The 26762-nt window shown below is 35.1% G+C and overlaps 1 protein-coding gene and 1 long non-coding RNA gene across 6 annotated transcripts in view; one reads left to right on the forward strand and one right to left on the reverse strand.

The window, feature by feature from the left end:
• Window positions 1–18157, forward strand: part of LOC147842324 (uncharacterized) — a 68491-nt gene extending 50334 nt beyond the window's left edge. The window contains exon 3 of the long non-coding RNA XR_015499329.1: window positions 17766–18157. This is a non-coding gene — a long non-coding RNA (uncharacterized LOC147842324). The remainder of the gene's footprint in view (window positions 1–17765) is intronic.
• Window positions 1123–25723, reverse strand: LOC147842325 (nectin-2). 5 transcript variants are annotated; one of them, XR_015499288.1, is made up of 11 exons: window positions 25440–25723; window positions 17813–18154; window positions 16722–17024; window positions 12051–12162; window positions 11635–11777; window positions 9153–9204; window positions 8073–8166; window positions 7745–7784; window positions 7181–7269; window positions 3296–3421; window positions 1123–1687 (listed from the first exon to the last, which is right to left on the reverse strand). XR_015499288.1 is itself a non-coding variant. In XM_087267659.1 (9 exons), exons 1-8 carry the CDS (start codon window positions 25516–25518, stop codon window positions 7204–7206), a joined length of 1179 nt encoding a protein of 392 aa, XP_087123785.1. In that variant the 5' UTR covers window positions 25519–25723; the 3' UTR covers window positions 2921–3421; window positions 7181–7203. The 5 variants fall into 5 exon arrangements, 3 of the variants coding, with proteins under 3 accessions (XP_087123785.1, XP_088507231.1, XP_087123786.1); XR_015499287.1 differs by lacking the exon at window positions 9153–9204; XM_087267659.1 differs by lacking the exons at window positions 1123–1687; window positions 9153–9204 and having other exon boundaries at window positions 2921–3421.
• Window positions 25724–26762: the final 1039 nt, after the last annotated feature.

Here is a 26762-nt window from a genome sequence, read left to right on the forward strand (position 1 = left end):
CCTTAACTATCTCAACAAAGTACTGAAGTGCTTGTTCATGCTTTGGTAACATCACAGATTGATTACTGTAACTTTCTCCTATCTGGCATCACTGATAGGCAACTTTATTGACTACAGTTAATTCAGAACTCAGAAGCTAGGGAAGTCACTCGCTCATGTTTTTCTGATCACATTACTCCAATTAGCATGTCACCACCAATAGCCTATTGGTTAAGTGCGCCGACATATAGCACCATAGTGCTCAGGGCGTCTTTCTCTCTCTCTGCTCCCAATGCTTTCCTGTCTGTCCTCCACTATCCTATCCTAATAAAATTAATAACTCCTAAAAATTGTTATAAATAAAAAAGCTCAACATACAAAGCTCTACATAACTTATAAAGTATGCACACGTATCTCACTACCTTTCTCATCTTCTTCATTTGTACATTTCTTTGTGTTCACTGAGATCATCTTCTGCTAAATTGTTATTTGTTTCAAACTTTAGGAAGAAATCATTTGGTGGCAGCACCAAAGCTATGGAACTCCCTGCCTTTGTACATTTGCCAGGTGGACACTATTTCCAATTTTAAATGTGAGATAAAAACTTTTTTTGTTTAGGATAGCTTTAAATTATTTAATGGTTCAATGTTACAGTATGTTGATAGTTATTTTTAAATAACTACCTACTCAAACTTTGCAGTTTCTCTGGGCTCTATTTTGAAGGTCCATGCGCAAAACGGAAAGCGCAGGGCGCAAATGCTTTCAGGGCGTGTCAGAATGCATTTTTGCTAATTTAAGGACGGGAAAATATCCTTTGCGCCGTGGCGCATGTTCTAAAAGGGTTGAATTTATTTCCTTAATGAGTTAAAGGTGTGTTTTGAGGATAAACCAGTCAGAGTCTCATCTCCCATTCCCTTTAAGAGCCTTGCGTTGCGCCATAAGTGCATTTGCTATTTACATGATGTAAAGTAAGTGTAAGTGGAAAAACTGAGCATTTCACAAGCAAACAGTTAACAGTGTTTTTTTTTTTCTTTTTAAACAGAAAACAGTTAAAAAGAGCATCTACTGAGAATGAGATATAAATGGATCTACTTTCAGTTTCGCTCTCGTGGATAGAGAAACCTTTACCACAGACATCAATTAGCCTATAAGTATTTAATTTTGTTTGTTAAGCGCAAATATTTGTTTCAAAACTATTTCTAAATTCAGCTCTAATTTCCAGCAAACGAATAAATGAACAATAATAACAAAGTGTGTTCAAAAACCTGAGTTATATCCTAAAACACATGCTGTGCCCCATATGGTCTAAAACCTGCAGGTGGGCAAATCTAAGCTAGTTGTTAATAAAACAAATATAAATATAGATATAATAAGTAATACTGCTATTAATAATAACATTATATAAATGCAAACTGTTATAAATGAACTGAAAAAGCCTCCCAAGATGAAGAAGGCGGCAGCAATGCACCTCAGAACGTCTTCCTTTTTAGACCAGAATGCCTATGGGCGCACATATGAGCGTAAATGCATTTGCTATTTAAACAGTGTAGCGCAACCTCAAAACGACTCTTGCGCCAAGCTGAAACTAGCAAAAGACTATTGTGCCTTGCGCCACTTTGCGCCAGGTGTATGATAGGGCCCTCTGTGTTCCTCATCCACCTGAAACACGTCACTCTGATCTCTCCTGTGTCTCCATCCTTACAGGAATCTGAAAAAAATAACCTATGGTTAATAATATTTATAGTTATGTATATTAAGGACACAATGTACATAAACATGTAAATGGATTGATGAATAGACAGAAATGATGCAGGTAATTAAAATATTACAAAAACTGGTGTGAACTGTGAGAAACAAACACAGCTTTATTGCTGTCCATGCATAGAGCATGATAATACTCACCCTCAAAATGATCAATGTAAGTCAATGTAGAATTTGAAACTCTTTTCTTCTTTGCTGTTTGGTGTGACAGCTCTCTGTTTTACAAATCGATTAATGTCCTTGACTTAATTCTGAGGAAACACTTATAAACAGCAAGAGTAATCTATCGTTCTCTCCTGCACCATCTGCATACAATGATCACTGTGCTGCTGTAGAAGTAACCATGCGGGCTAAGCGCAAGCACAGAAGTGATCGTGCAGTCTGTTAACCAGTCTCTTTAAAAAGGATGGACTGGACAGCTTTACTACAACAATGCTGTGATGAGCACCACTTACCTGTCTTGAACTGTCCCTAACTTCCCATTTTAAAGAGTCTGGCTAATTATGTCTGGTCCCGCTCTGATTGTAAGGCAAATTGTGAGTGGTTGGAGCGAGAACAAGTTATGATTGGTCAGCACCACGTTGCCGGTAACTGATTGGTTTAAGTAAAAGGTGGGTGGAGTCCATCAATTTGTGGATTAGTTTCGTCTTGACATTAGAATAGTTTCAAAATTTACAAATGCACAGAGAGCTACCCACAAATACCCACAGCAATCTACAAATGCACACATATATATATATATATATATATATATGTGTGTGTGTGTGTGTGTGTGTGTGTGTGTGTATGTTTTATTTTTTTTATTTGCAAGTCTAATTTTATATTGTCAATATAATTCATGTTTGTGGAACTCTAAGATTTCTATGGGGATCTCATTGTTTTTATTTGTGAATATACTTGGTATTTGTCCATCGCTTCACATTTGTTTGTGGATTGTAATAGATTTGTTTGAAATCACAAAAAGATTCTCTCTCCATACACTATTTCATTTAACAGGGTTAAGTAGTTGAGCTTGGCTAAAGAAATAAACTATTTTAAATATATAAAACTGAAAAGGGCTAGTTTTTTTCAAGTAAGTTATTGATTTAAATGTAAAAAGTCTCAAAAAATTCTATTATATTTAATAGTATTTTATTATAAACAATACATTATTATTTTAATAGTTATTTTTAATCATTTTCGGTTTTGGTATAGGTTTTCAACCAAGTGCCAAGTGCATACAGAATGTTAAATTCAGTGCATGTCTAAAGCTGTGAATTGTGAAATAACACGAATTGTGACAAATTCCGACAAAATGAATAAAATGTTTCCTCCAAAAATAATAGATAAGGTGATAAAAATGTCCTTATCCAATTGAGCTAAATTATTATAGCTGTTGTGATTAAAATGAGTAGTGTCAATTCAGTGAATTATATTTAGTTTTACTTTTTTTTTTTTTTGTAAATGCTGTGCTGATCAAGCAATCACACATTTCTTTTGAGCTTTTGAGAACAGTAGTCAATCAGAGAAAATTAAATCACTTTTGGTCTCGTGGCCTACAGTTCACTAAGTATACCATTCCGTTGTGTGTCCCATCTGTCATTTTTGCGCTCTGAAGTGTGCTCATCACTGCCTCCTTTGCACCCTTGTTTGGTTTTCGGCGACGTCCGCACTGCTGCAGACTCCTCACAAGTTCACAGTGCTGATGGAAAAACATGTCGGAGAAGAAAGTATTAACCTTATATACAGTTTGTAACAGGGTCCTCAAAATATGAAATTTGGGACCAATCAATTTTGATTTGAGTGCTCTTAAGCATGTCCTTAAATGCTGCTGATTGTGTTCACATGCCTAACAGATGTGATTGTGATTGGCTCTGAAGGTTATGGCTTCATCCCTCTACACCAAGCGCAAACACAGATACATAGATACTGAAGAGTTTGAAAACCAAATCTAAGCATATATGAGCATATATATGAGAGACCCATTGACGGAACAGCTGATACACATAACATTTAAACACTGCAGTGTTCATGTATCTGGGTGAGCCACACTTCTTTTTATTTCAATGTTACAAGCCGGTCTCAAATTATTACTCCAGTGCACCCTTGTGGATTCGCTTCAAGGGGAATATAAAAAAATATTATGCATAACATATATAATAAATATATGTATATAATATACAAAAATGAAAATTTACATATAAATATATTTAATAGAAATTTTATTGTACTTATTGTAGTGTGCCACATTTTGGTATACCACATAAAGTATATAGGACTGTTAAGTTTAAGTTTAGCAATTTGCTAAAATGTAATAAAAAAATTGAACTAAATACTGAAAAAAGAAAAGCAAATTAAAACCACAACATGACAGTTTGTCAGATTAACCGTTTTTTTCAGTTTGCCCATTTCAAGCAGCTGCCAGTGTTCCTGCTATACAATCCTAGTCACAGCAAGTCAAACCCATAAAACCCCACTACATCCTCATATATTATCTTGGCCTGACACCTGCACAAATAGGAAATAGTTTTCTGCTTTTTGCAATGCTTTAACTCCCAACCTATCAAATAACATAACATGTGCCAAGGAGATGCACTGTGTAAGCAAGCCTTTTCAGCAGTTTAAAAAGCTGATTTAGATGTCTGGAGAGTCAGCGAGGTATGCAGCTTTTGCTCAATCTTCGTAACAAGTAAAATAGGGCTGCAAATCTATCTAAACGTTTTATAGAATTTTAAATTGCATCTGTATAATTTTGTGGTACTAGTATAAAGTAAAAAGGGAGTAATGCATAATTAAATATAATGTAGCTCTAAACTCAAACTATATATATATATATATATATATATATATATATATATATATATATATATATATATATTCTTAGCATGTATTGTACAATGTAGTATTTTTTTCTTTATTTATTAAATTTGTTTTTTATTTGGTGATTTGGACTTTAGTGCTTTAAAAAGCAGATTTAGATTGTAACGTTCTCCTATTTGTTCAACTAACTTTAAAAGGTTAAGTAGATTCCTGTTAATCAGTTTTAGAGGAACGTTGTGTTAAATTGAATCAGATTGAATCATATTGTTTAATCAATTTAACTAGAACTACACCAGCATTCTACACTGCTCTCCTGCCTGACTTGCCCGAATTGAAAATCACTATAGAAATGAAGATAAATTAAATCGCATCCCACACAGGCCCGTAGCCGGCCTGGTATAAGGGGTGTTTTTTTTTTCTCAAAAAGTGGACCTTTTTGCAGTTAAACGCCTTAGTTTCTATTTAACTATGAGATTTAAATACTGCATTTTAGTGAATTTTTGATTAGCTAGTCAGATGTCATCATAACCACACTTTTTTGATGTACTAAAAATATTTCCTTAAAATTGCAGTTAAAAAAATTCAAACAAGACTAATTTTTAAAATACAAATTTATTACATCATATGCCATTAGGAAAAATAGCAATCTATTAAAGTTTTAAAGTAAAAAAAAACTATCATTTATCAGACAAAAAACATACTGGCCAGCACATTCAACTGTCCTCAGTCACAGTTTGGCCAGTTCAATAAAAAATAATAATTAAAACATAATAATAATAATAATAATAATACAGTAATAATTAATTCTTCAGATTTTTTCTAGCCTCTTTGGTTAAAAAAAGCCTTTTTCGATGGAAAATCATATTTTCATTATTTATGATGGCATAGCAGTCAAAATAGGATGAAAATAGGACAAATGAGCTCATTTGGGACACATTCTTTGTCAGTGAGGGGTGGGTCTTCCGAACCACCCGAACCCCCCTGGCAACAGGTCTGAAAAGTTAGAACATGTTTTATGCTTATAGTAAACATGTTTTAATATAATTTTGGTTGTAAATGCGCACCTACAGGTGTTTCAGGCGCAGGTCAGATTTTCTCCAGGTCATAATTTTTTTTAGTTTATATTATTTTTTTCCAAAAAATGATATTACCTATCCAGCCTTATCTGGAATGCATCCCAAATCACCCTCTGAAGTGGTCTGAGCAATCAGGTTTATATCCGATCAGAATAAGTGAGCAAACAGCCTCAAAAACACAGATGTGACGGGATTAGCACCTTTTACTGTGAAGTGACATCTGACGGCTGAGGACTCTGCTTGCCATTAAAGCCTTCATCGGGCAGTTATTTAAAAAAATGTCAGAAATAGGGAAAGGGAGGTCATGTACAAGTCAATAAATATACAGGACGTCCAGGCTAATGCGACCAGTTAGCCTAGAACCTCAGGGGCAGAGTTTCATCTGTTAGGAAGTCACTTACCTGTTTGGCAGTCTTTATGAACATATGTTCAATATTTTGCAATAATGACGCCGCTGCCTGCCTTTTCTGCCTCCTTGCTCTTTTCGACCAACAGCGTAACTCAATAGCTATCCATGGATGTCGCATCAAAGATTCAAATGTGAACACTCAGTGGGTTATGTCACGTGACTCGCGTTACATTATTGTGGCTTTGAGGCTCTAAGGGATTCGAATTACTGGCCAGAGTTATTTAAAATTACACTTTATTACTATATATATTGAATATAAATATATTATATTAATTATATAATAAATATATTAAATAATATTAAAGTACATAAAATAATTAAAAGGACAAATTCTGGACCTTTTGGCTGAGGGGGGTGGTTCGTGTGAACTACCCGAACTACCCGGATTTTACTCATGTGAACGAGCACCAATTTGCCTGTTATTTCTGGCAATTGTCAGTGATTTCTCAAAACCTGTCGCAGAGTCAAAATTGGGGCTAAAATCATGAAGTCTGAACTCGGCATTAAAGCTGTGGCCACTGATGAATCAGCTGACTGTCTGCACATACTGTCAGGAAAAAAGGTAAACAAACACACTCGCTCAACAAACACAACAACACGAACCCAAATGCTCAATGAACACAACAACAGAATGTTATAAAAAATATTTACATATACATACATACACATATATATTTAACCATTTTTTATTCTAAAGTTTTGGATCAGGTAGAATGGAATTGACAGCTCATTCTACATGCACATGTGTCATGACAGCTACGAATAAAGCCACAAAATCTCTATTGATCAAACATTTAAAAACAATTCGAATAGAACAGTTTTAAATTTTAAATTGTCATAATACTTCATTTAAAGAAGGTCCCTGGTTCGAGCCTCCGGTTTCCACCACAAGTCCAAAGATGTAGTATAGGTGAATTGGGTGGGCTAAATTTTGTGTAATGTATGTGTGCTAATGAGTGTGTATGGATGTTTCCCTAGTGATGGGTTGCAGCTGAAAGGGCATCCACTGTGTACAACATATGCTGGATAAGTTGGCGGTTCATTCTGCTGTGGTGACCCCACATTAATTAAGGGACTAATTTAATGAATAAATAAATGAATGAATAAATGAATGAATGAATGAATGAATGAATGAAACTTCAGTTATCGTTCTTACCTTGGTGCACTCTCATGGCAGCATCATGACGGGGTATCAAGAACATCTGGTGAGTCTTCTGGTCGGTCACTCTCCTGTGATTCTGGATTCTGATAAAGAAGGAAATAAGTGAATAAGTGAGTGTTCTAACTGTATTTTTGTTAAGCATTTATCAAATAAATACAGCCTTTGTGTGCATAAGTAGGACAGATAGTTAATGTATTTACTAACTGAACAAACAGTGAACAATGCTAGTACAGCATTTATTAATTATTGTTTATTTAAACAGTGAACAATCCTAGTACAGCATTTATTAATTATTGTTTATTTATTTCAAGAAATAACAATCACACGTATTTTCATTTATTAACATTAATAAATTATTTATTAAATATATTGTTTATTGTTAGTTCATGCAAGTAAATGCATCATCTAACATTAACTACGTCTCTGATATTTTAAAGTGTGACCGAGAATTCTTTTGAAAGCAGTTTTATTTTTACCAAGCACAAAATGCAAATATGTTCAGAAGTTTGTATAAACATGATACGAAATAACACAGACAAGTTATTAATTAAAGCAGACCTGTCTATGACGAAGAATCAAAGGCACTGGTATCCATTCCCTATAATTAAGAAAAAAATAGCATGTTTACAGACAACAGAAGGTTGATTTCAAAAGAGTGCATTACTAGTCAGAATTGAGTGAATCTAATATACAGTCATTGTTGTTTATAAACTATGGTTTTACTAATATAAAACTGTAAAATGCATTTTTACATTGTAATTTCTTAACACACACACACACACACACACACACACACACACACACACACACACACACACACACACACACACACACACACACACACACTCTTGTCTGAAACTGAAACAAATAAAGAGTTAAAACTCACGGCCTGAATTTGTAAATCACACCAACAGCAACTGCAACTGCAAAACTTGCAACGATGAATAGAATGAGGAAAACCAAACAGACGTTGCTTGATTCTAGAAAAGAATTGAGTTATAGTTTATTAATGTTTGGGGGTTGCACTGCATTTTATAGTATGTATATTTAACATATTTGCAGCAAATTGCATAAGAAAATTATGGATTAAACATCAGGGTAATTTAGGGAGAGTATACCAAGTTATTAACCATTTTCTGAAATGACAACGATAAGTAGATCTACAGTACACACAGTACATATAGAATAGAATTTTTGTAAATAAAGAGCTACCAAAATGTCAATTGGTCATCAATAGTTAAAAGTAAAATTGTGTAACAGCAAAGTGGAAATGAGTGAAGATGATAATCTGATGACAACCCCATGACTCGGGCTTCGGTAACTCAAAAAGTATAGATTTGTAGTGACAGAGAAATACTCAAAGAAAAAAAAAATAGGTTTGTTATGCCATGTACTGTACCCATCCTGTATTTATTTCTGTATTCTGTTTGTTTAGAATTAATCTTTTTGATTGGAAAGGTCTCCTTGGCCATAATTAAAGAATATTCAAACGTAATGTCTAGACTAAAGTCTCATCCGACTTAGCAAGAGTTGCCTGTAGACTTGCAGAGTATAGGGATGTGTCATCAGGGGACACCTCACTTAAGTTGGGTCAGGAGTGTTCAACCACAGTTTGGTGAGCCAGACAGGAGCCCAAGTAATCCTCCATCAGTAAGATGCTATAGAAGCCTCATTCAACAGAAAGATAATTCCTTCATAGGCTAAAAAGACAAAAAGGTTTTTAACTTTTTATACTCACTATACTTCGGCTTAGTCCCTGGTTTATTAGGGGTTGCTATAGCAAAATGAACAGCCAATTACTCTGACATTTTTTTTATTCAGCAGGTGCCCTTCCAGCTACATGGATTTATACTTTATCTTTCAAATGCTTCTCAATCAGTGGTTCTCAACTGGTTTGAGAACCAAGAGTGCATCCAGTAGTGACATACATTTTTTTTTAATTTTCAGTCTCAGTCACCTGACTCACCACAGAAATGGTATTGTTATACTACAGCAGCAAAAGCATGATGCATGAACACCTGAAGAGGAAACATTAAAGGTTATCATACAATCAGAATCTTATAATCAACCCATGCCTAGCTAGTATTACCTAAAAAATAATGTATCAATGTGTATTATTTTATGTGATGACAGTAACATTATAGGGACACTACCGCTAGCAAATATTAGTGGTGAAGAAAAAACTACTCAACAGTATTTACAGACGAAAGACTTACAATTAATGCCCTAACACATGGATCAAGAACAGTTGCAGAAACCAGATAAAACAAAATCCCTAAAAAGCTGTGTTAGATCATGGTAGCAGCATGCATCAGTGAAGGCTTTTCGCTTCTATATTTTGCTTTTTTTTCTAGGTCAGTATCAGGCTGATATATTATGCACAACAACAAGCCGACCGACTTCTCTCTCACGGACGCACATAAAAAGGACATTGGCAGAAATGGGCCTTTGGTAGATTTACAAAAAAATGGCACGTATAAGAAAACGTGCCCCAGTAACGCATTTGAGAGTGTCAAAACTGTGCATGGCACCCTCTAGTGTATTTGTAAAAACAAAAACTACAAGCACAAGTACAGTCCAGGGTACATATTTCTCAGTTCTCTGAAATGTAGCCCTGGGCACATACTTCCAAATGAACCTGGATTGCATATTTGGATGCTGCTACTTCTTGCTTTGCTCTCCCTGTCTGATTCTCTTCATTCTCATGTTTAGATGAATGTTTTTTTTCTGTTTGTCATTCATTTGAATTGAATGCCAAATGTTGAAATGTATGCCAAATGAATGCCAAATGTTGAAATGATCACTTTGCCACAGTCTTACATTCGGTATAATAAAAATAAATACATGAATGAATAAATTAATTAATGGTCTCCCAATGGCCTTTACATCTCTGTCTTCAGTAATTGGTTAAAGCCAATGCAACTGGCGTTTACAAAAATATAAGGTACTTTTATATTCAGTAGTGTCTGCTGCAAAGCTCCAGGCTCATAAAAAAAGCAGGATTCTGTGTGTCTGTGAGCACATCTGTGTGATGAAACTTTTGTGTTTTACTAATTTCTGCTTTAAAAAAGAAAATTAAACTGACACTTGCAACATCCTTTCTAAAACGGTCTTAAGAAAAAAATGCTTTTCTCACGCACATAAACTGTATCTGACACCAGCTTTCACATACGTTTTAAAATTAAAGTCATGCTTCACAAAAACACTCCATGACCCTCAGGATGCTTTTGTGTTGCATATTTTTATTGTAACCCACTAGTTGAGAAACTGTTCTAAAAACTGAACTTTGAATTCTGTTAAATCATATTTTAAAACACCTGTAGCTTAGACTAGAGGACAGGCCATTTTACATTTTAGACTATTTTATGTTTCTATGTTGTTGAAATTAAATGCTTCCATCAAGTTGTCAATTAAACTTTGTTCCTCAAAAAAGCAGCTTGGAATCTATGCTGCAGTTTGGACTTGGACGTGCCTAAGTTTCTGTGCTCATATCACAGTGGAGGCAGTGATAGTGTTGTTCAACTGAAGACCTGACCTTGGGTTAGACTTCGACAGTCTAAATAGTTTCAATAGTCCTGTGCTAGACCTGTGAACACCCAGCAGGGCAGTGATAATGTAGAGATATTAGAAACCTGTGAGTTTGAGATGGTAGTATAGCAGGAGGCTATTGAGCTTCAATTTAATCTTCGCTTGAATAAGACTGAATCAAAAACTGTAAAAAAGATTAACTAAAAGCATAATTAAAAAGTTGAAATGCTTACCATTTTGAAAAAAAAATAGCTAAAATCAATACAATTATAATTTGTAGGCTTAAAAAATCCTTGTGCGAGTGATACAATTTTTGGTTATGGACATTTTTATGGGATAGACTTTGACTTATGTAGTGGCTCTGATGGGTTACGAACCACACATAAATGTGAGATGTTCTAAAAAAGTGATAAAAAGTAAATATTAACTCCATGTGACTGAACATTTTGTATCCTGTTATCCCTTGGAGACAATAGGAAAATGTAATCCATTGCAGAGGTGCCACGGTTTTGCATTATGCTAATTCAGTTAACATTTGATCAATGTATTGAACATGAACAAGATTGAGTGATCAAGTAAAAAAAAATAAAGATACATTTTACAGAGACATTGCTATAGAGACACAAAAAAAGTGCTTGATGGATTTATTTGATTTACTTATCGATCTCAGAAGAGTTATGTCCTGCATTATGTGTTATATCCATTATTCTAAATCTGCTTTTAGTACAGCAAGTGCCAGACCAGCCTTGCTGAATATTTTAAAGAAGAATATTCATTAACTGACAGTAATTAAAGGAGTCATCATTTAAAACCGGGCTGGATTTGGCACAGTAAGGTCTTTTTTACATTAGATATAACAACCAACTAAATAATTATATATTATATAATTTAGTAAAAACCAAAAACAAATATAGACTTACCAGTTCGAACATTGATATACAGAGAACCTAATGCACTTCCATATTTGTTTGAAGCATTACAGATGTACAAGCCATTCAATTCAGGAGTCATATTTGGTATAATAAGCCTGTTTCCTTCATAAACCGGAATACTATTATTGACTCTGTTAAAAAAGAGAGATAAGAATTTTAAATGAAAATGGTCTGCAATCATATGAGAGTACAATTGATATTCAGTGGTCAATTCAATCATCCATAATTATCTTTCTGAATTTCCTGTCAATTTACAGTAAACTGATGAAAATAAAATCAAAATGTAACATTCATAATCAAGAATAATGCAAATAAATGTTGCAGGTATTTAAGACATAAATGTACAGAAAAACTCTGTAACTCTGCAGTAAAAATCACTAAATCTGGTTGAACATTTTTAATACCTTGTCCAGATGTAGCCCTTTGGAGTTGGTTGAGGGTTACTATCCACTATACATCTGAATTTGTTGAAATCTGTTGAACTATCAGCATTTATAATTACTGACTGAGGAGGATCTAGTAAAAAAAAAAAGTATAAAAAATTCATTAACACAATTCACTGTTTGTTGAACAAAAACATTTGATTAAAGTTTGAACTGAAATGGAGGACAAACACTTTCTTCAGCCATAATTTTAAAAAAAATTGTAACTGTTAATAAATGCAATTTTTTATTTTAATAAATAATTTGAAGAGTCAAATGCATGAGCTTATTGGTTTGAACCAGTATGATGGAACTTCTAAATTAGGCTGACCATATTTCAGTTTGAAAAATGAGGACAGGGTGGGGGATGTTGAGGGTAGTTGTAAATTCATTCGCAATGAAACTATGTTGGTGAACTTTATTAAATAATGTAATAACACACTTTCCATTGAACTTTTGGCCCTCAACAACAGAATAACAAACAAATCATTTTGAATTTTTGTTAAAAGAAATAATAATTATAAAAATACAAGACAGTGTTTCTTTTCACCAGAAAGCAAATTAAACGTTCAGTTAAATATTAAAATATACTACTTCACTTTTACGCTATTAGGAGTAATGTGTCACCCTCTGAGAGCTGTGCTCTTGGCTGTTGCCATGCTGCAGAGGAATTGAGATGCACTGTTTGGAATGTTTGCATGACCAACCAATGTTGGACAGCAACAAGGCTTGGAATAAGGTGAAAGGTTAAAATAATGCAAAAAGGCATACATTTAATGGTGGCTGTAAAAATCAAAAGTCAAATGCTGGACATTTTAGGAGATTAAAAAATCCCATTCTGATGCATTTCTGATGGTCACCCTACTATATAAATGGACTCACAAATCCATCAGAGCACATACTGAATCAACTACTGAATCATTTACAATCCTTTATTATAGCGATTTGGCTACTCGGTTACTGTGTCACCAAAGAATGCATAAATAGGCTATTACATGTTTTTGTTTATCATTATCTTGATCTTCTTTCTGGCAGTTACAACACTACAACACTTAATTCTTTGCTATCAAAATCAATCATAGAGAGATGTACTTGGAACAGTAAGTTTTGATTTTATAGGCACAATAGATGTTGTGTTATGTTATAAAGGCCCCAGTATACTCAAAGAATAAAATCAAAGAATAAACTGAAGAATACTCAGTAAAATCAAAGAATAAACTGAAATTACATCATTTCAAACAAAAAGCAGAAACAGTTATTTTTGGGTTTGTTTTGGCAGTTCAAAACAACTCACCAAAACAAACTTTTGGAGGAGCTCACTGTGGATCCTAAACTCCATTGAGCTGTCATTAATCTGTGATTGTGCAATGAGTGGGTGTGTTCTGGGTCCATGTACAGTATCTGCATATACAAATTGGTTTGTAATTGGTTTTCTCGCTTTTGTTTTCAAAACAGAAAAAAAGCAAGTTTTTATGTCAAATTTGATCCTTCTCATGAACATAAAAAAGTTGTTGTTTTTTCAAATAATTATTTTTGTTTTCATCACATTTTGTTTCACACAAAATGAATAAACAGATTTAAAATGTGTGGACGGAAATTTCACACCCCTCTGCTGATTGGTTGACCAAACTTTCAACCATGCCGTCATCAGCTGTTCCTCAGTTTGTGCCACGAAATAACTCTTAATTAATGGACTTCTGTCTAAGCATAAATTTGGCAATCTGCATGTGTTATCCCATTATCCATTGTTCTACATCTTATGCATCTCACTTGCTTTATTATCACACGTCACATTACACAGCATGGAGCGAATGCATCTGCAGTGACGAGCAGTTTACCTGCAGTGACTTTACTGTAATAAATGCAGCAGAAAAGACTTCAATATGCTGAGTAATGTTATATAATAGTAATATTGAGAATGATGATATCATTTGCCAATGGCGGGATTCAGTTGATTCAGTAGGAACATTTACTGAACGAATCATTTATTTAAACAAATGAGTTAAATTATGACTTGTTTATTAATACAATTACTTGCTGCCAACTACTGGGAATTTCATCTTCAGAATACAATATAATTTTGTCAATCATCACTGTGAACAGGAAGAATGTTTGAATTGAATACCGTTAAATTTTGCCACTTTATTTGTTAATAGGGACTTGTGTTAATTGCAAATTCAACTTCAGATGCAAATACTTTGCCACCTATGCAGCACAAAAATGCTATAGAAGTCACCTATAAAATCGTTATCAGTCAGTATTATTCTGATTAAATGGCTACATTTATCTTTAAATATAAAAATCTAGTCGGGGGAAAAAAATCTGAAACTCATAAAACGCAAACTGACATTTGATTGATGTCAAAAAATTCACAGTTATTACACTCTTAGGGTGCTTTTACACCTGTGAATCCATTAAGTTGTTCCAAAACAGAGATTACAAATGTTACATTGTTTCTCTTTGCTCTTGGTGTGGTTCGCTTTCACACTGCAAAGTATCTAATCGGACCAAAAGAGCTAAAACACGTCACATCTGAGTAATCTCTCCTCACATTGGTCAGTGTCAGGATTCATTTTACAGAGTCAGGGGAGGTGGTGGTTTGGTGGTGTTTGACGAGGTGCGTGCGACGTGTCTGAAGAGATGTGGTGGGGAGGGTTAGAAGGGTGCGCGACTTAGAGTGCTTTCACACCTGTGAATCGATTCAGTTGTTCCGAAACAGAGATTACAAATGTTACATTGTTGCTCTTTGCTCTTGGAGCGATTGGCTTTCACACTGCAAAGTTTCTAATCGGACCAAAACAGCTAAAACAAGTCACATGTGAGTAAACTCTCCTCACACTGGTCAAAGTGTCAGGGTTTATTTTGCAGAATCCCGCTCAGCTGTCAGGAGAGGTGGTGGTTTAGTGGTGTTTGACAAGGTGCGCGCGACGTGTCTGAAGAGTGAGGAGAGATGTGGTAGAGAGGGGTGAGAAGGGTGCGTGACGTAGCCTATTTGAAGACTGGGAGGGAGACGCAAAATTACCGGGAGATTATCCCTCGTTTGCGGGCATCCAGAGACTCGCGAAACTTCCCGCCCTACTCATAGTACTCTCTTCATATAGCAGATCAGAGATCAGAGAGTTTTTAAACCATTTAAACCGGATCAGAGAGCGATTGGTGGTTTCACATATACCAAACAAACTGCACTAACTGGGCAAATGAGGCAGGTTCTGAAACAAAAGTGTAGATGTGAACGCACCCTTAGCCTATTTGAGGACTGGGAGGGAGACGCGAGATTACTGGGAGATTATCACTCGTTCACGGGCATCCGGAGACTCGCGAAACTTCCCGGCCAATAATTCTCTTTTCATATAGCCGTATGCCTATTACATATTCATAATACACTGTGATATAACCGGGCCCGGATTGAATCGCTTTCTTACTGCAACCGATTCGCTGCAGAGTTCGTTTCAATCAAGCCGAGACCACCTAATTCAAGTGATCTCGGAGTGATTGATTTGGCGTGGATCCTAGTGCTTTTTGCTAGTTTCACATATACCAAACGAACCGCGCTAACTGGACAAACGAAACAAAAGTGTAAGTGTGAAAGCAACCTTAATCTCTCTGCCTTTATCATTAAAACTGTTATTTCAGGGATTTTATCTGTCAGCTTAGAAAACACATCCTATTTAATGTTATAATGGCTATTAAACATTACTGTTTAAACATTATTAAAGGTTGAGTATGCTGCATATTCTTTTTTCTAGTTTTGTAAAGTTTTTGTACTTGTAATGACGTGTTGTTCTAGTTCAGGTAATTTGCAGAGTACACTAATCACGGTCAAACAATGAGATTTCATGTAACAACGTTTTGCAAAATTGCATTTCAAATGAGTACTTCAAATCACTAAAACAACAGCACTTTTAACTTGCCAGTATATCCTGCATTTCAGAATAGAACCAAAATATTCATTTTCATTTTAATCTTATTTTCATTTACTGCATTTCTATTTTGTGTGTAAAACAAAATATGATGAAAACAAAATTGTATATTTAAAAAATATTTTTTTAAAAAGTTAGTGAGAAGGTTAAAATTTGGCATAAACCAATTAAACGTTTGTACGCAGACCATTTTGGACCTCTGCTTTCTTTTACATGTGATTGGCTTCCCTCAATTAGTTTTTTTTTCTTACGGGGTTCAGGCAGGAGAGGACATTCAAAACAACAAAACTAGCCACATGTATACACTGAAGAGACAAGTAGCTATGCTGAAAAAGATCTGGACCTGTTTGAGAGGCCAGAGAGATTTTAAAAAATCGGAGGGGGTCACACAATGGATATGAAGCCCACCTCGTTGAGCCACATCTATTCTATGAAAATGCAGTGCCATTCTCTGTCTGTGTCAAGTATAAAAAGATCTGACTCACGCTTCTCACGAAAAAGATTGTTTGCCTTAAGTTTATGAAAGTGATCTTCTCTTTCAGCCACCATTTTTGTGTTTAGCAGGTACACGCTAATCCATCTACTGCAGTGTGGGGGTGTTGGGAGTGTAGAAAACTACACTGTCACTCGGCCTTTTTAAACTTCTTTTTGCCCTCAAACAAAGAACAAAAAAATAACTTAGTTTGAAGTATACTGGAGCCTTTACAATGTTTACTTGATGCTGTTTACTTACAGTGGACGTCTATTGTGTAGTTCAGCACAAGGTCTTCTCTCAGTGTGTTGTGTTTTACCACACACTGGATGTTCTTCTTGTGTAAATTTTTGAATGGGACACCTAGTAGGTAGGATACAACTGTAATTGTTTCATTGGCGTTCACTGTATGGTTGGTTGTAGTCTTCAGAAACATTTCCAGATCTCCTAATCTCCACGTCACTTTTGCTGCAGGACGTGCATTTGAGGCAATGCATGATGCCAAAATAGCTTCTAAACAACCAGCAACAGGCTCCTCTCCTTTCACAGTAACAGCAGGACGAGCTACATTAAATGAAAAAAGGGGATGAATTCAGTTCGTGATTAAATGTGAACAATAGCTAAAATTTTTAATTCTGTTCTTCGTCCACCCATAATTTATAAATTTTGCCAATTTCTCTTTTTTAAAACCCACTAAGCATTAGAGCTGATTGATGAATTGACATAAATCACATTTGCTATTTATTTTGTCTGAGGAGTGAGGAGATTATGATGATGTAATCAATACTAAATCTTCTCCAAAGGCCAGCGTGCACTCTAAGGAGTATCAAACAACAACCAAATATCCAACGAAGAAACCTAGAAAATCACAGTCTATGTGAAACCAACTGTACAATAAATAGAAGTTCAAACTGCTTTCATTGATTCAACAGGATTAACAAACACACAACCACAAAACATATGATTTATCTGAGGTCATTTTATAATTTTCCTGATAATATAGTAATGATGCAATGCCTTTGTCACTGCTTAGAATGCATTATGAAAACATGTTGCGTGTCTTATTCATTTGATGTGAAAGACTCCCCATCATTGCATTGAAAGAATATTTTCAAACACTCTGACTGAAGTTGTTTGGAGTAAAAACATTAAGATTTATCTAATGAACTAAAAATCATTAAGATTTATTGTACAGCTATACTAAGCACAAACTTTCTACAGGATGAAGGCCTGGAAATAACGATGATCTGTTTAAATAAAAAAAACCCTCCACAACTTGCCTCGTTGTTAGAAACCATAAAACAGATATACATTCAGGCATTATGACAGAATAATATGACAAGCCATCTTACCAAAAACAAAGGCCTTGATGTAAGTCTCTAGTGGCCCACTAGGAAAAAGGTTGAAGATGCATGTGTAGTTCCCTTCATCCAGAAACTCCATTCCCCGCAGCTGAATTGATCCATTTCTCTCTGAAAAGTTTCCAATGAATTGTGCTCTGGCCCCCAATCCATTTACATGTTCAGTTTTGTCACCTTGGCGAATGACAAAAAATATTTCCTCCTTAGGATTTCTTCTTGTTAATTTCTTCCACACAATAATAGTTATTTGATCATTAGTCTCAGTCAGATGGCACAACAACTGGGCATCTTCTCCATATTCAACTGCTGTGTCCTGCCCAATAACCCGTACACCTGGATAAAACATAATTCAATATTAAAATCCCAAGCTTAATGGAAGTGCAAGCAAAGTCCCTTTAAGGCAGGGTTGTTCAAACTCAGTCCTGGAGGGCTGAATTTCATATTAGGAATCACCAATAAAACTAAACAACAACTGTGTCTTTAGTTTCATTTCTAAACTTCCAAATCACACAAAATCTGCTGAAACTCACATTTGGTCTGAGCCCCTCCCTAGAAGGTGGGCTTTTCTCGCCATAAAGCAATCGATGATTGGTTTCTGTGGGGTGGGGTAAACTGGAGCACCCAGAGTAACCCAAACCAACACAGGGGGAACTTGTAAAGTAAACTCCACACAAAAAGGCCAACTGGCCAAGACTCAAACCAGCAACCCGTTTGCTTTGAGGCAACAGTGTTACTGAGTCACTGTGTTGCCCCTTCTCAATCTTAATGGCCACAGCCATTTCACCCTGCAGCCCTAGACTGGTTGGTTACTCACTGAAGCTACGCAGGGTTGAGCCGGGTCATTACCTGGATGGGCAACCACATGGGAAAACTAGACTGTGGTTGGAAGTGGTGTTAGTCAGGACAGCAGGGGGAGTCCTAATGCCCCAGTAAATGTGAAAGGGACACCATACTGTCATGGCTTGTTTCCACTGAGTGGTACAGTACGGTACGGTTCGGGTCGGTATGGATCACCTTTATCAGGCTTGCGTTTCCACTACCAAAGGTACCCTTATTGTGGGCGTGGTGTATGACAAAGTTTCAGTCACATCATTCTCGCTCGAGGAAATGTCTACAGTAAAGCTGTACGGGTTGCTTACATATCATATGAGAAGCACTTCTCACAAAACAGATGCTTTACACACATAAATACTTGTGTAGAAATGTTCATTACTAACTTTTCTATGAACAGGATTTGATAATAACTGCAGATCAAAGAAAGCGCGAAATAGCCTACTGTAACGTCTGTAATTATATTAAATAAACAAATAAATTAACATATATGAACACATACAGCCCCTTACAGTGTCCGATATGTTACCAACTACAGAAGAACTACACACAGCAGACATTCTGTCCTTAATTAGGTTCAAAACAACACAAAATATAGCCTACAGTAAGTGAAAAACTCTAATCTGTGTCTGTATTCTTCAGCAGCGCATGTAGCCTATGTTAGAGAGTCACTCCGTCATTCCCAGTTCATAATAATCCAACAAGGTAATGATAAAAAAATAAAACAAGGCAGTTTGTTCACGTTTGCAAAAGACAATGTGCAAAATAATATGGTGGGTATATTGTTTTCGTTCTAGCTTGTTGCGTAAGCGAATGATGCATCTCTGTAAACCAATAGCATTCAGCTGTGCGTTCAGCTGCGCGTCTGGCTCCGCCTTTTAATACCCTTTCGAAAGAGTGCCAAAAAAGTGGTACGGTACAGTTCGGTACACCTTTTGACAGTGGAAACGGCCATAAAAGCGTACCAAACCAAACCGTAACGTACCACTCAGTGGAAACGGGCCATCAGTGGGCACCGTCTTTCGGATGAGACTTTAAACGAAGGTCCTGACTCACTGTGGTCATTAAAAATCCCATGGCAATTCTGGTAAAGGGTAGGGGTGTAACCCAGGTGTCCGGTTCAAATTCCCTTCATTGCCCCTATCATGGCCTCTCAATCATCCCCTTCCACCAAATTGGCTCACTGTTTCAATACTTGTTTGGGAATCAAATTTGTGGGCTTAGCCAGTTAAAAAGGGATGAACAACGAAAGTACCCACAGTTTTTTTTTTTTAGCTTATTATATTTTGCTAAAATGATGTACCAATCATTTTTATATAATACATGGTTTCCGCTACATTCATTCTTCCATGGCAGGACGCCACGCCAAAATTCATCCTGCCACAGCTACATTACAGCTTCTCATTCAAAACATTTTATTGTTTTAATAGCAGGTGATATTCGCACCAAAACGTACTAAAAGTTAAGTGAATTATAACAGTGCAAACTTTTTTGTAACCGTAGTAGTGCTGTGCATCATTTGTTTACCCTTAAGGTTATGTGCTGACTGTCTGACTGACAGGTGCATGATGCGTGAGGCCAGCAAACACGACGTATAGCTGTTTCACTTTACTTCAGGACACATTAATATCGCTATGTAGGTCTATTAGAGACATTCATAAATATTCCTAGAAAATCTAATAAATGCTAGAGACATAAACACACTAAACTAAACTTCAGCAGCGTTTATTTGAGAGCGCACAAGAAGATCTGCATGTTCTTGAAGCGGCTTATATTTGAGGGGGTGTGCAAGAAGAAGGGGATGTGCACAAGCAGAGGAAATCGCCATGCAAGCAAAGAGATCCCCATGCTGTAGGCTATTACATAAATGGGATCTTGACTTCTAATACTGTGCTTACGACTTTTGTCATTGAAATAACGCCACAGGTTGTTGATAGATTTGTGTAAAAGGCCTGCCGCCACAGCTGGAAAAAATCCTAGAGGAAACACTGTAATATTTTTATTATTTTAAATTTTGTTTGGGGGGATTGTGGCAAAAATGTATATTTATGCAGTAATTAACATACATTTTCCCTATTGAAAACAATGGAATTTTTGTAATTTTTATTTTTAATTAAGTTTAAGTTAGTGCTGTATTTCAGAGTAGGGTCTGTCTATGGACTGCAAGACAGGGGCATAACATGAAGGGAGCATAACTTGTAGTAGAGGCAGAATTTTAAGTCACGGAGACCCACAAGTCACTCTATGTTATCGGCATGATGGCGATGTACCCATCAGTTATTAACATCTACACCTACTCCACACCTAAACCTAACCATCACAGTGATTAACGCCTATACCAACCACAACCCTAAACCCAACCGTATACTTCATACTTGTTGTGCTCAAAGTCGTAAACAAGTTGCTAAATGAATGAATATAATAATATATCAAATTAATTGGGTGTGGATAAATTTGGAGAAAACTCATGAAAACATTTGGTGAAAATGATCTCTTGTAAGTATTTCCACCATTTGCCAACAAAATCTCGTTGTGACATCTCACATGGTTCAATGGGATCTCCATTACTGCAAATTGCGCCTCTCTAACTTACTACAAGTCACGCACCTTCATGTTACGCCTGTCTTGCAGTCCAGAGACAGATACACTTGGTATTTCCAGGTAAAGTAAAGACTGCCATTTAAAAACAAATTCAAAAAGAAGATTAGCACCCTCTGGTCATGCAATCACACGGTGCAAACACTAGGTTCTAGTATTACTATCTCTACAATGCTGCTTGGGAATTCCTTTCTAGAGAAGTTAAAATACTTCTTTCTGACAAGGATTTGATATTTGTTGTTTGACAGTGATTTGAGGTGTAAAGTTTTGTATTTTGATTAACGTAAAAACTACATATGGCTATAAAGAGACTACACAAAAGCTTAACACTTTGTATGATGCAGTGTGTTTGTTTTTCACACTTAGCATCTTTTTTCAGAATCATGGTGATTTAGTATTTTTGCAAACAAAATATTTTATAAATGTTCATATTTGACATATTTGGTTATTTTCTCTTTCTCACTCGGGGCTCTATTTTGACGATCCATGCGCAAAATGCAAAGCGCAGGGCGCGAATGCATTCAGGGCGTGTCAAAATCCACTTTTGCTAATATAAGGATGGAAAAATCCCCTTTGCGTCGTAATGCATGATCTAATAGGGAAACCTTTTATGCACAGACGTCAATTAGCCTGTAAATAATTAATTTTGTTTGTTAAGCGCAAAGATTTGTTTCAAAACTATTTCTAAATTCAGTTCTAATTTCCAGCAAACAAATAAATTAACAATAATAATGAAGTGTGCTCAAAAACCTGAGTTATATCCTAATACACATGCTGTGCCCCATATGGTCTAAAACATGACAGGTGGGCAAATCTAAGCTTGTTTTTTATAAAACAAATATAAATATGTAGATAATATTTAATACTGCTAATGATAACATTATACAAAAGCAAATATTATGAATGAACTGAAAAAGCCTCCCGAGATGAAGAAGGCATAAATATTTAGGCATTAAAAGGCATTTTTATATTTATGTAGGCTAGAAAATAATGTTTTGTAATATTTTACAATTTACTTTGTTCTGGTCTATTGAAAAATCTATTATAGTTTTCTCAAAATAGCACCGCGCCAGCAATGCTCCTCAGAACGCCTTCCTTTTTAGAGCAGAACGCCTAAGGGCGCACATATGAGCGCAAATGCATTTGCTATTTAAACAGCGTAGCGCAAAACCTCAAAACGACTCCTGCACCAAGCTGAAACTAGCAAACAACAATTGTGTCACGTCTTTCCCCACATTTCGCCAGGTGTATAATAGGGCCCTCTGTGTGTGTATGTTTGTGTGCGTGTATGCGCATTTGTACACTGGGTGTGTGCAGATCAAAACTAAATTATTAACTTAAATGATTAGATTTCCTAACACTGTAGAGTGTTTCTTGTAGTAATTACACCTGCTATGCCATCTCCAAATCTAACCTCTCTCTTTCTTTCCTTCTATGCTCCTCAAGTAGTTCTGGGTTGCTGTACAATTTTTTCCAAACTAGCTTTTGCTAAAGATTTAATTTTTTTCATTGCTGACTGTTTAAAATGAAACAAATCAAAGCAAAATATAAACAGTTGGTACATTTTAAAATTAACATTAAATTCAAAAGAGTTATTTGAATTTAGTATGCAAATTTACTTAAATTCTCATTCCCGAAACACATGTTCTCTCTACCGCAACTGTCCCTAAATGGTTGCGGTATATGAGAAAAGAGTTGCGGAGAATAAGGTCCCTCAATATGTTTTGCAAATAATACGGAAGCTATGATGTTTTAAAAAATATTTTATCAGTGCATATAATTAAGACTTTAAAAAAGTTTGTTTTCATAAAAATTTGCAAATCTAACAATTATGTTAATGTAGAAAACTTCATGTTTCAGTAATGATAATCAAAAAGTCGTGTAACCATTTTGACAGGAGAAAATTTTACATTAAACTGGAGAAATATAAAAGATTTTCTTTTCTGGCAGTCATCTTAAAACAACTGGCCCATGTGATTCTTTATACAAAATTAAACTTTATTTAAACTCTTTATGTGTGTTTAAACAGCACTTTAAAATGGTTGCGGTGGATGAGAACATCTGTCACGGACACCTAATTTTTCATTTTTTTCTAATTGTCATTATATATGAATATTCTGTAAACTATTTGTTTTGTCATGTAAGATAATCTATTAAAACAGCTCATTTGTTTTTAATTCAAAAAATGTTATGCTAATTTGTTTAAATTACAACATAACACACGTTCAAACACGCATGGACGCGTTTCGGTAATGAGAATTTCAGTAGAAAATGCAGTAAAATGATTAAAAATAAATAAATTATGTTGAAATTACACATTGTGCTTCGTAGAGAACAGCGTTGTCTTTATTATAATGTTTTTTTGTTAACAAATTACTTAGTTTTATATTTAAAATCTTAAGTGCCACGTTGTTTTACTGGTTTCGTGAGAATAACCCACATATATATATATATATATATATATATATATATATATATATATATATATATATATATTTTTTTTTTTTATATATATAAAATGTTATACATTATCATTTGTCACTGAATGACGTTCAGTGCTCAGCCGTCAGAAAGACTGTGATGTCACTTGCGTCGCGTTTTTAACGTGGCTTTGCACGCGATATGAGAATATGTTATAACCTGAGACAGTACACGCGGTTACAAGTAACAAATCACAACTAAATACATTTGCAAGCTAGAGTAAATGAGGCAACGACTTTAATCGCATGTACTTACACTTGAGAAATGGAGGAAGAAACCGATGCATGTCCTGACATAGTCCATCAGTAAATTACTCTTTACTGATCCATCCTTTAACAAACGAAGTATTCTTTGTAGCATGTAGTTTCCAGAAGTTTCCAGTAGTTTCCAACTGCTTAAAGCTGGGCTTATGCTGAGGTTTTATCTTTGGGTAGAGGCTCAATAATATCCATCTGCAGTGTGACTTCAATCGACCGGCATGTTTGTGTGTGTGTGTTTGTGTGTGTGGGTTTCTGTGTCAGAGGGCAGGGCCGCAGGTTTCAAATCTCCCAGGTTTGCGCATGCATGTGAATAACTCGGTTTCGTTAGTACGTCATGGCGAAACACCTAATGACTCGTTATCAAGGCGACTCGTTTGAAGCACTATGAGTCGACTCTTTTATAAATGAATCAACAGTTTTAAACACTGTACTCTTACAGATTTAAGCCTTAGCTGGATACTTCACTTCACTTAGAGCTGTGTTACACACTACATGAAAGGGCATTTTCAAAAAACCCATAATATGGGCTCTTTAAGAATGTTATTAACACCAACTGTTCTTTTTGCTTAGTGAATCCTGAAACTTCTGTTCGTTTACTTTGGAAATGCCCACATTCAATGACATTTTGGTGTGATGTTCTTGATCTTATAAAAGATTATGTGTAGGCAGATTTTGAATTTACATATGAGAATGTTATCTTTGGTTTCCATGAATATGAAAAGGAAAATAATAATTATTTTATAAACCTTCTTTTTGTTGGGCAAACTTGATATCCACAAGAGCAAGTTTTGTAAGTGTAAACCTGTTTTTTCCAAGCTAAAAATTTAAATGAAAATGCACTTAAGAGTGTATATTGAGAAATCAACAAACTTAAAAGAAATACGAACAAGAACTTTGATAAAGGACTAGGCACTTATCTTGCACTAAATGTTGTTTGATTGATGGCACTTGTTGTTAATGTTTCTCAAGCATTTAATTAAAAAACAAAACCAAAAAAGCCCCGTCGCAGAAAGTTTTAGCTATAAAAACAAGTGCCCTGAATACAGAAGTGAATGAACAAGCTTCCACAAGTAAGAATGCAAACGAAATAGTTGATGAGAGAGGAAAGACTAATGATATAATAAATAATATAATAAACTTATATTTTTGGTGCTCTGCAAAATGTGCCGGAGTGGTGCCAACTAGCAGCAGCAGCTAACACATCAAATATGTCCCACCATTTGAAGCAGTTCACACAACAGAACATTCTGTGAGAGAAAATGCATCATAAACGTTTAAGCCTGTCGGCTGTCGCCTTAACATCACCCCTATTCCCCTCCCTGACACCAAAACCAGCGGTACGGGTAAGGGAAAAAGCAAACACAGATGGCTAACGTTATATTGCGCCGTGTAGAATTTAAATCTAATTTCGCTTATAAACACATTAGACAGACGAAAGATGTACTCACCTGATGTTCTAACGCAGATGAAGAAAAACAAGAACAGGAAAATAAAAATGTTTGATTTAGAAAATAAGTAGCTGAACATTTTCCGTTTCAAACATTTAACTTTAACTACAACAAAGAATGAGTTAGTTAATCGAAGTCATCTTTAATCCAATCACACAATAGCTAATTATTCACACCGCAATTTGGGTTTGCTGTAGAACATCAATCGCTAATATGAAAAAAAGGTAGTGATGTGACCGCGTGATTTTTTTTCCCAAACCAGTTTAGCCCAAACCACGCCCCCTAGGCGAAAACCCCACCCCGCTGCTGTGACTCACGTCCGTGGCTCGATTTCATTGGTCCAGCAGCTCCAGCTTTATCACAATGGCAGCGAACACAAACTATTATTTAATAAAAGACCTAAAATACGAAAGGTTAACAAAGTGCATGTATGAAATAAAACGTAGTACAAACAATCTACAGCTTATATAAAAAGCTGTGTTTAATGAATAAAAATAGTGCCAAAAATACATGAAGTAAACACACACACAACAGCATCTTAACAATGAGAAAACTTTACTCAAGTACAAAAACCAGCAAAAAACACACAAACATAATATTTATTTAAAAAACATTTTTATATATTATTAATTTAACACAGCCCCTGCATGCAAACATAACCTCTTTATCTTTCGCTGTCTAGTATAAAATAGTTAAATTGAAAGATTTATTCTGACAATATCTTGTATTAATTCAGAGAAGTGGGATAGGAATGTGTATAATTTGTTGTCAAAATTCAGATATTTTGCAAAATAACCCATTTTTTTAAATTAAAGAATGTTACATTTGTGGTATCAAATTTGAAAATATTTGAAATATATAGTGTTTAATGAAACTAAAAGGTCCTGTTAGACTCATTTAAAGAATTAAATTATTTATTTATATTGTCTATGCTTTGGGATTTGTGGATATTTCTTTTATAATATTGAGTAATAAATGATTTACTGAGTAATTAAGTTTTTAATTAAATTGAATAAAAAAGTAATTTAAAATACAATTGTATTTATTTTTAAATTATAACTAGTAATAATCAATAATGAATTACGTTTTCAGAGTAACTTACCCAACACTGCACATAATCTGCATATCAGATGAAAATCAACTGAAGCACAAGTACATTGAACTATACCTGTTTCTATACAGAGTTTGAATGTTTAATAACTGCAAATGAGACCAACATATGTTCTGCAGGCCTTTCAAATAAGGCTTTCATTTAATGCTGAAAACAAGTTAAAATTGATCATATGATTCCTCTCACAGTGCCTATTGTTTTACCTTTAATGA

The sequence above is a fragment of the Danio rerio genome, chromosome 9 (assembly GCF_052040795.2).
Source record: "Danio rerio strain M-AB ecotype USA chromosome 9, GRCz13ab, whole genome shotgun sequence".
Classification (NCBI taxonomy): domain Eukaryota; kingdom Metazoa; phylum Chordata; class Actinopteri; order Cypriniformes; family Danionidae; genus Danio; species Danio rerio.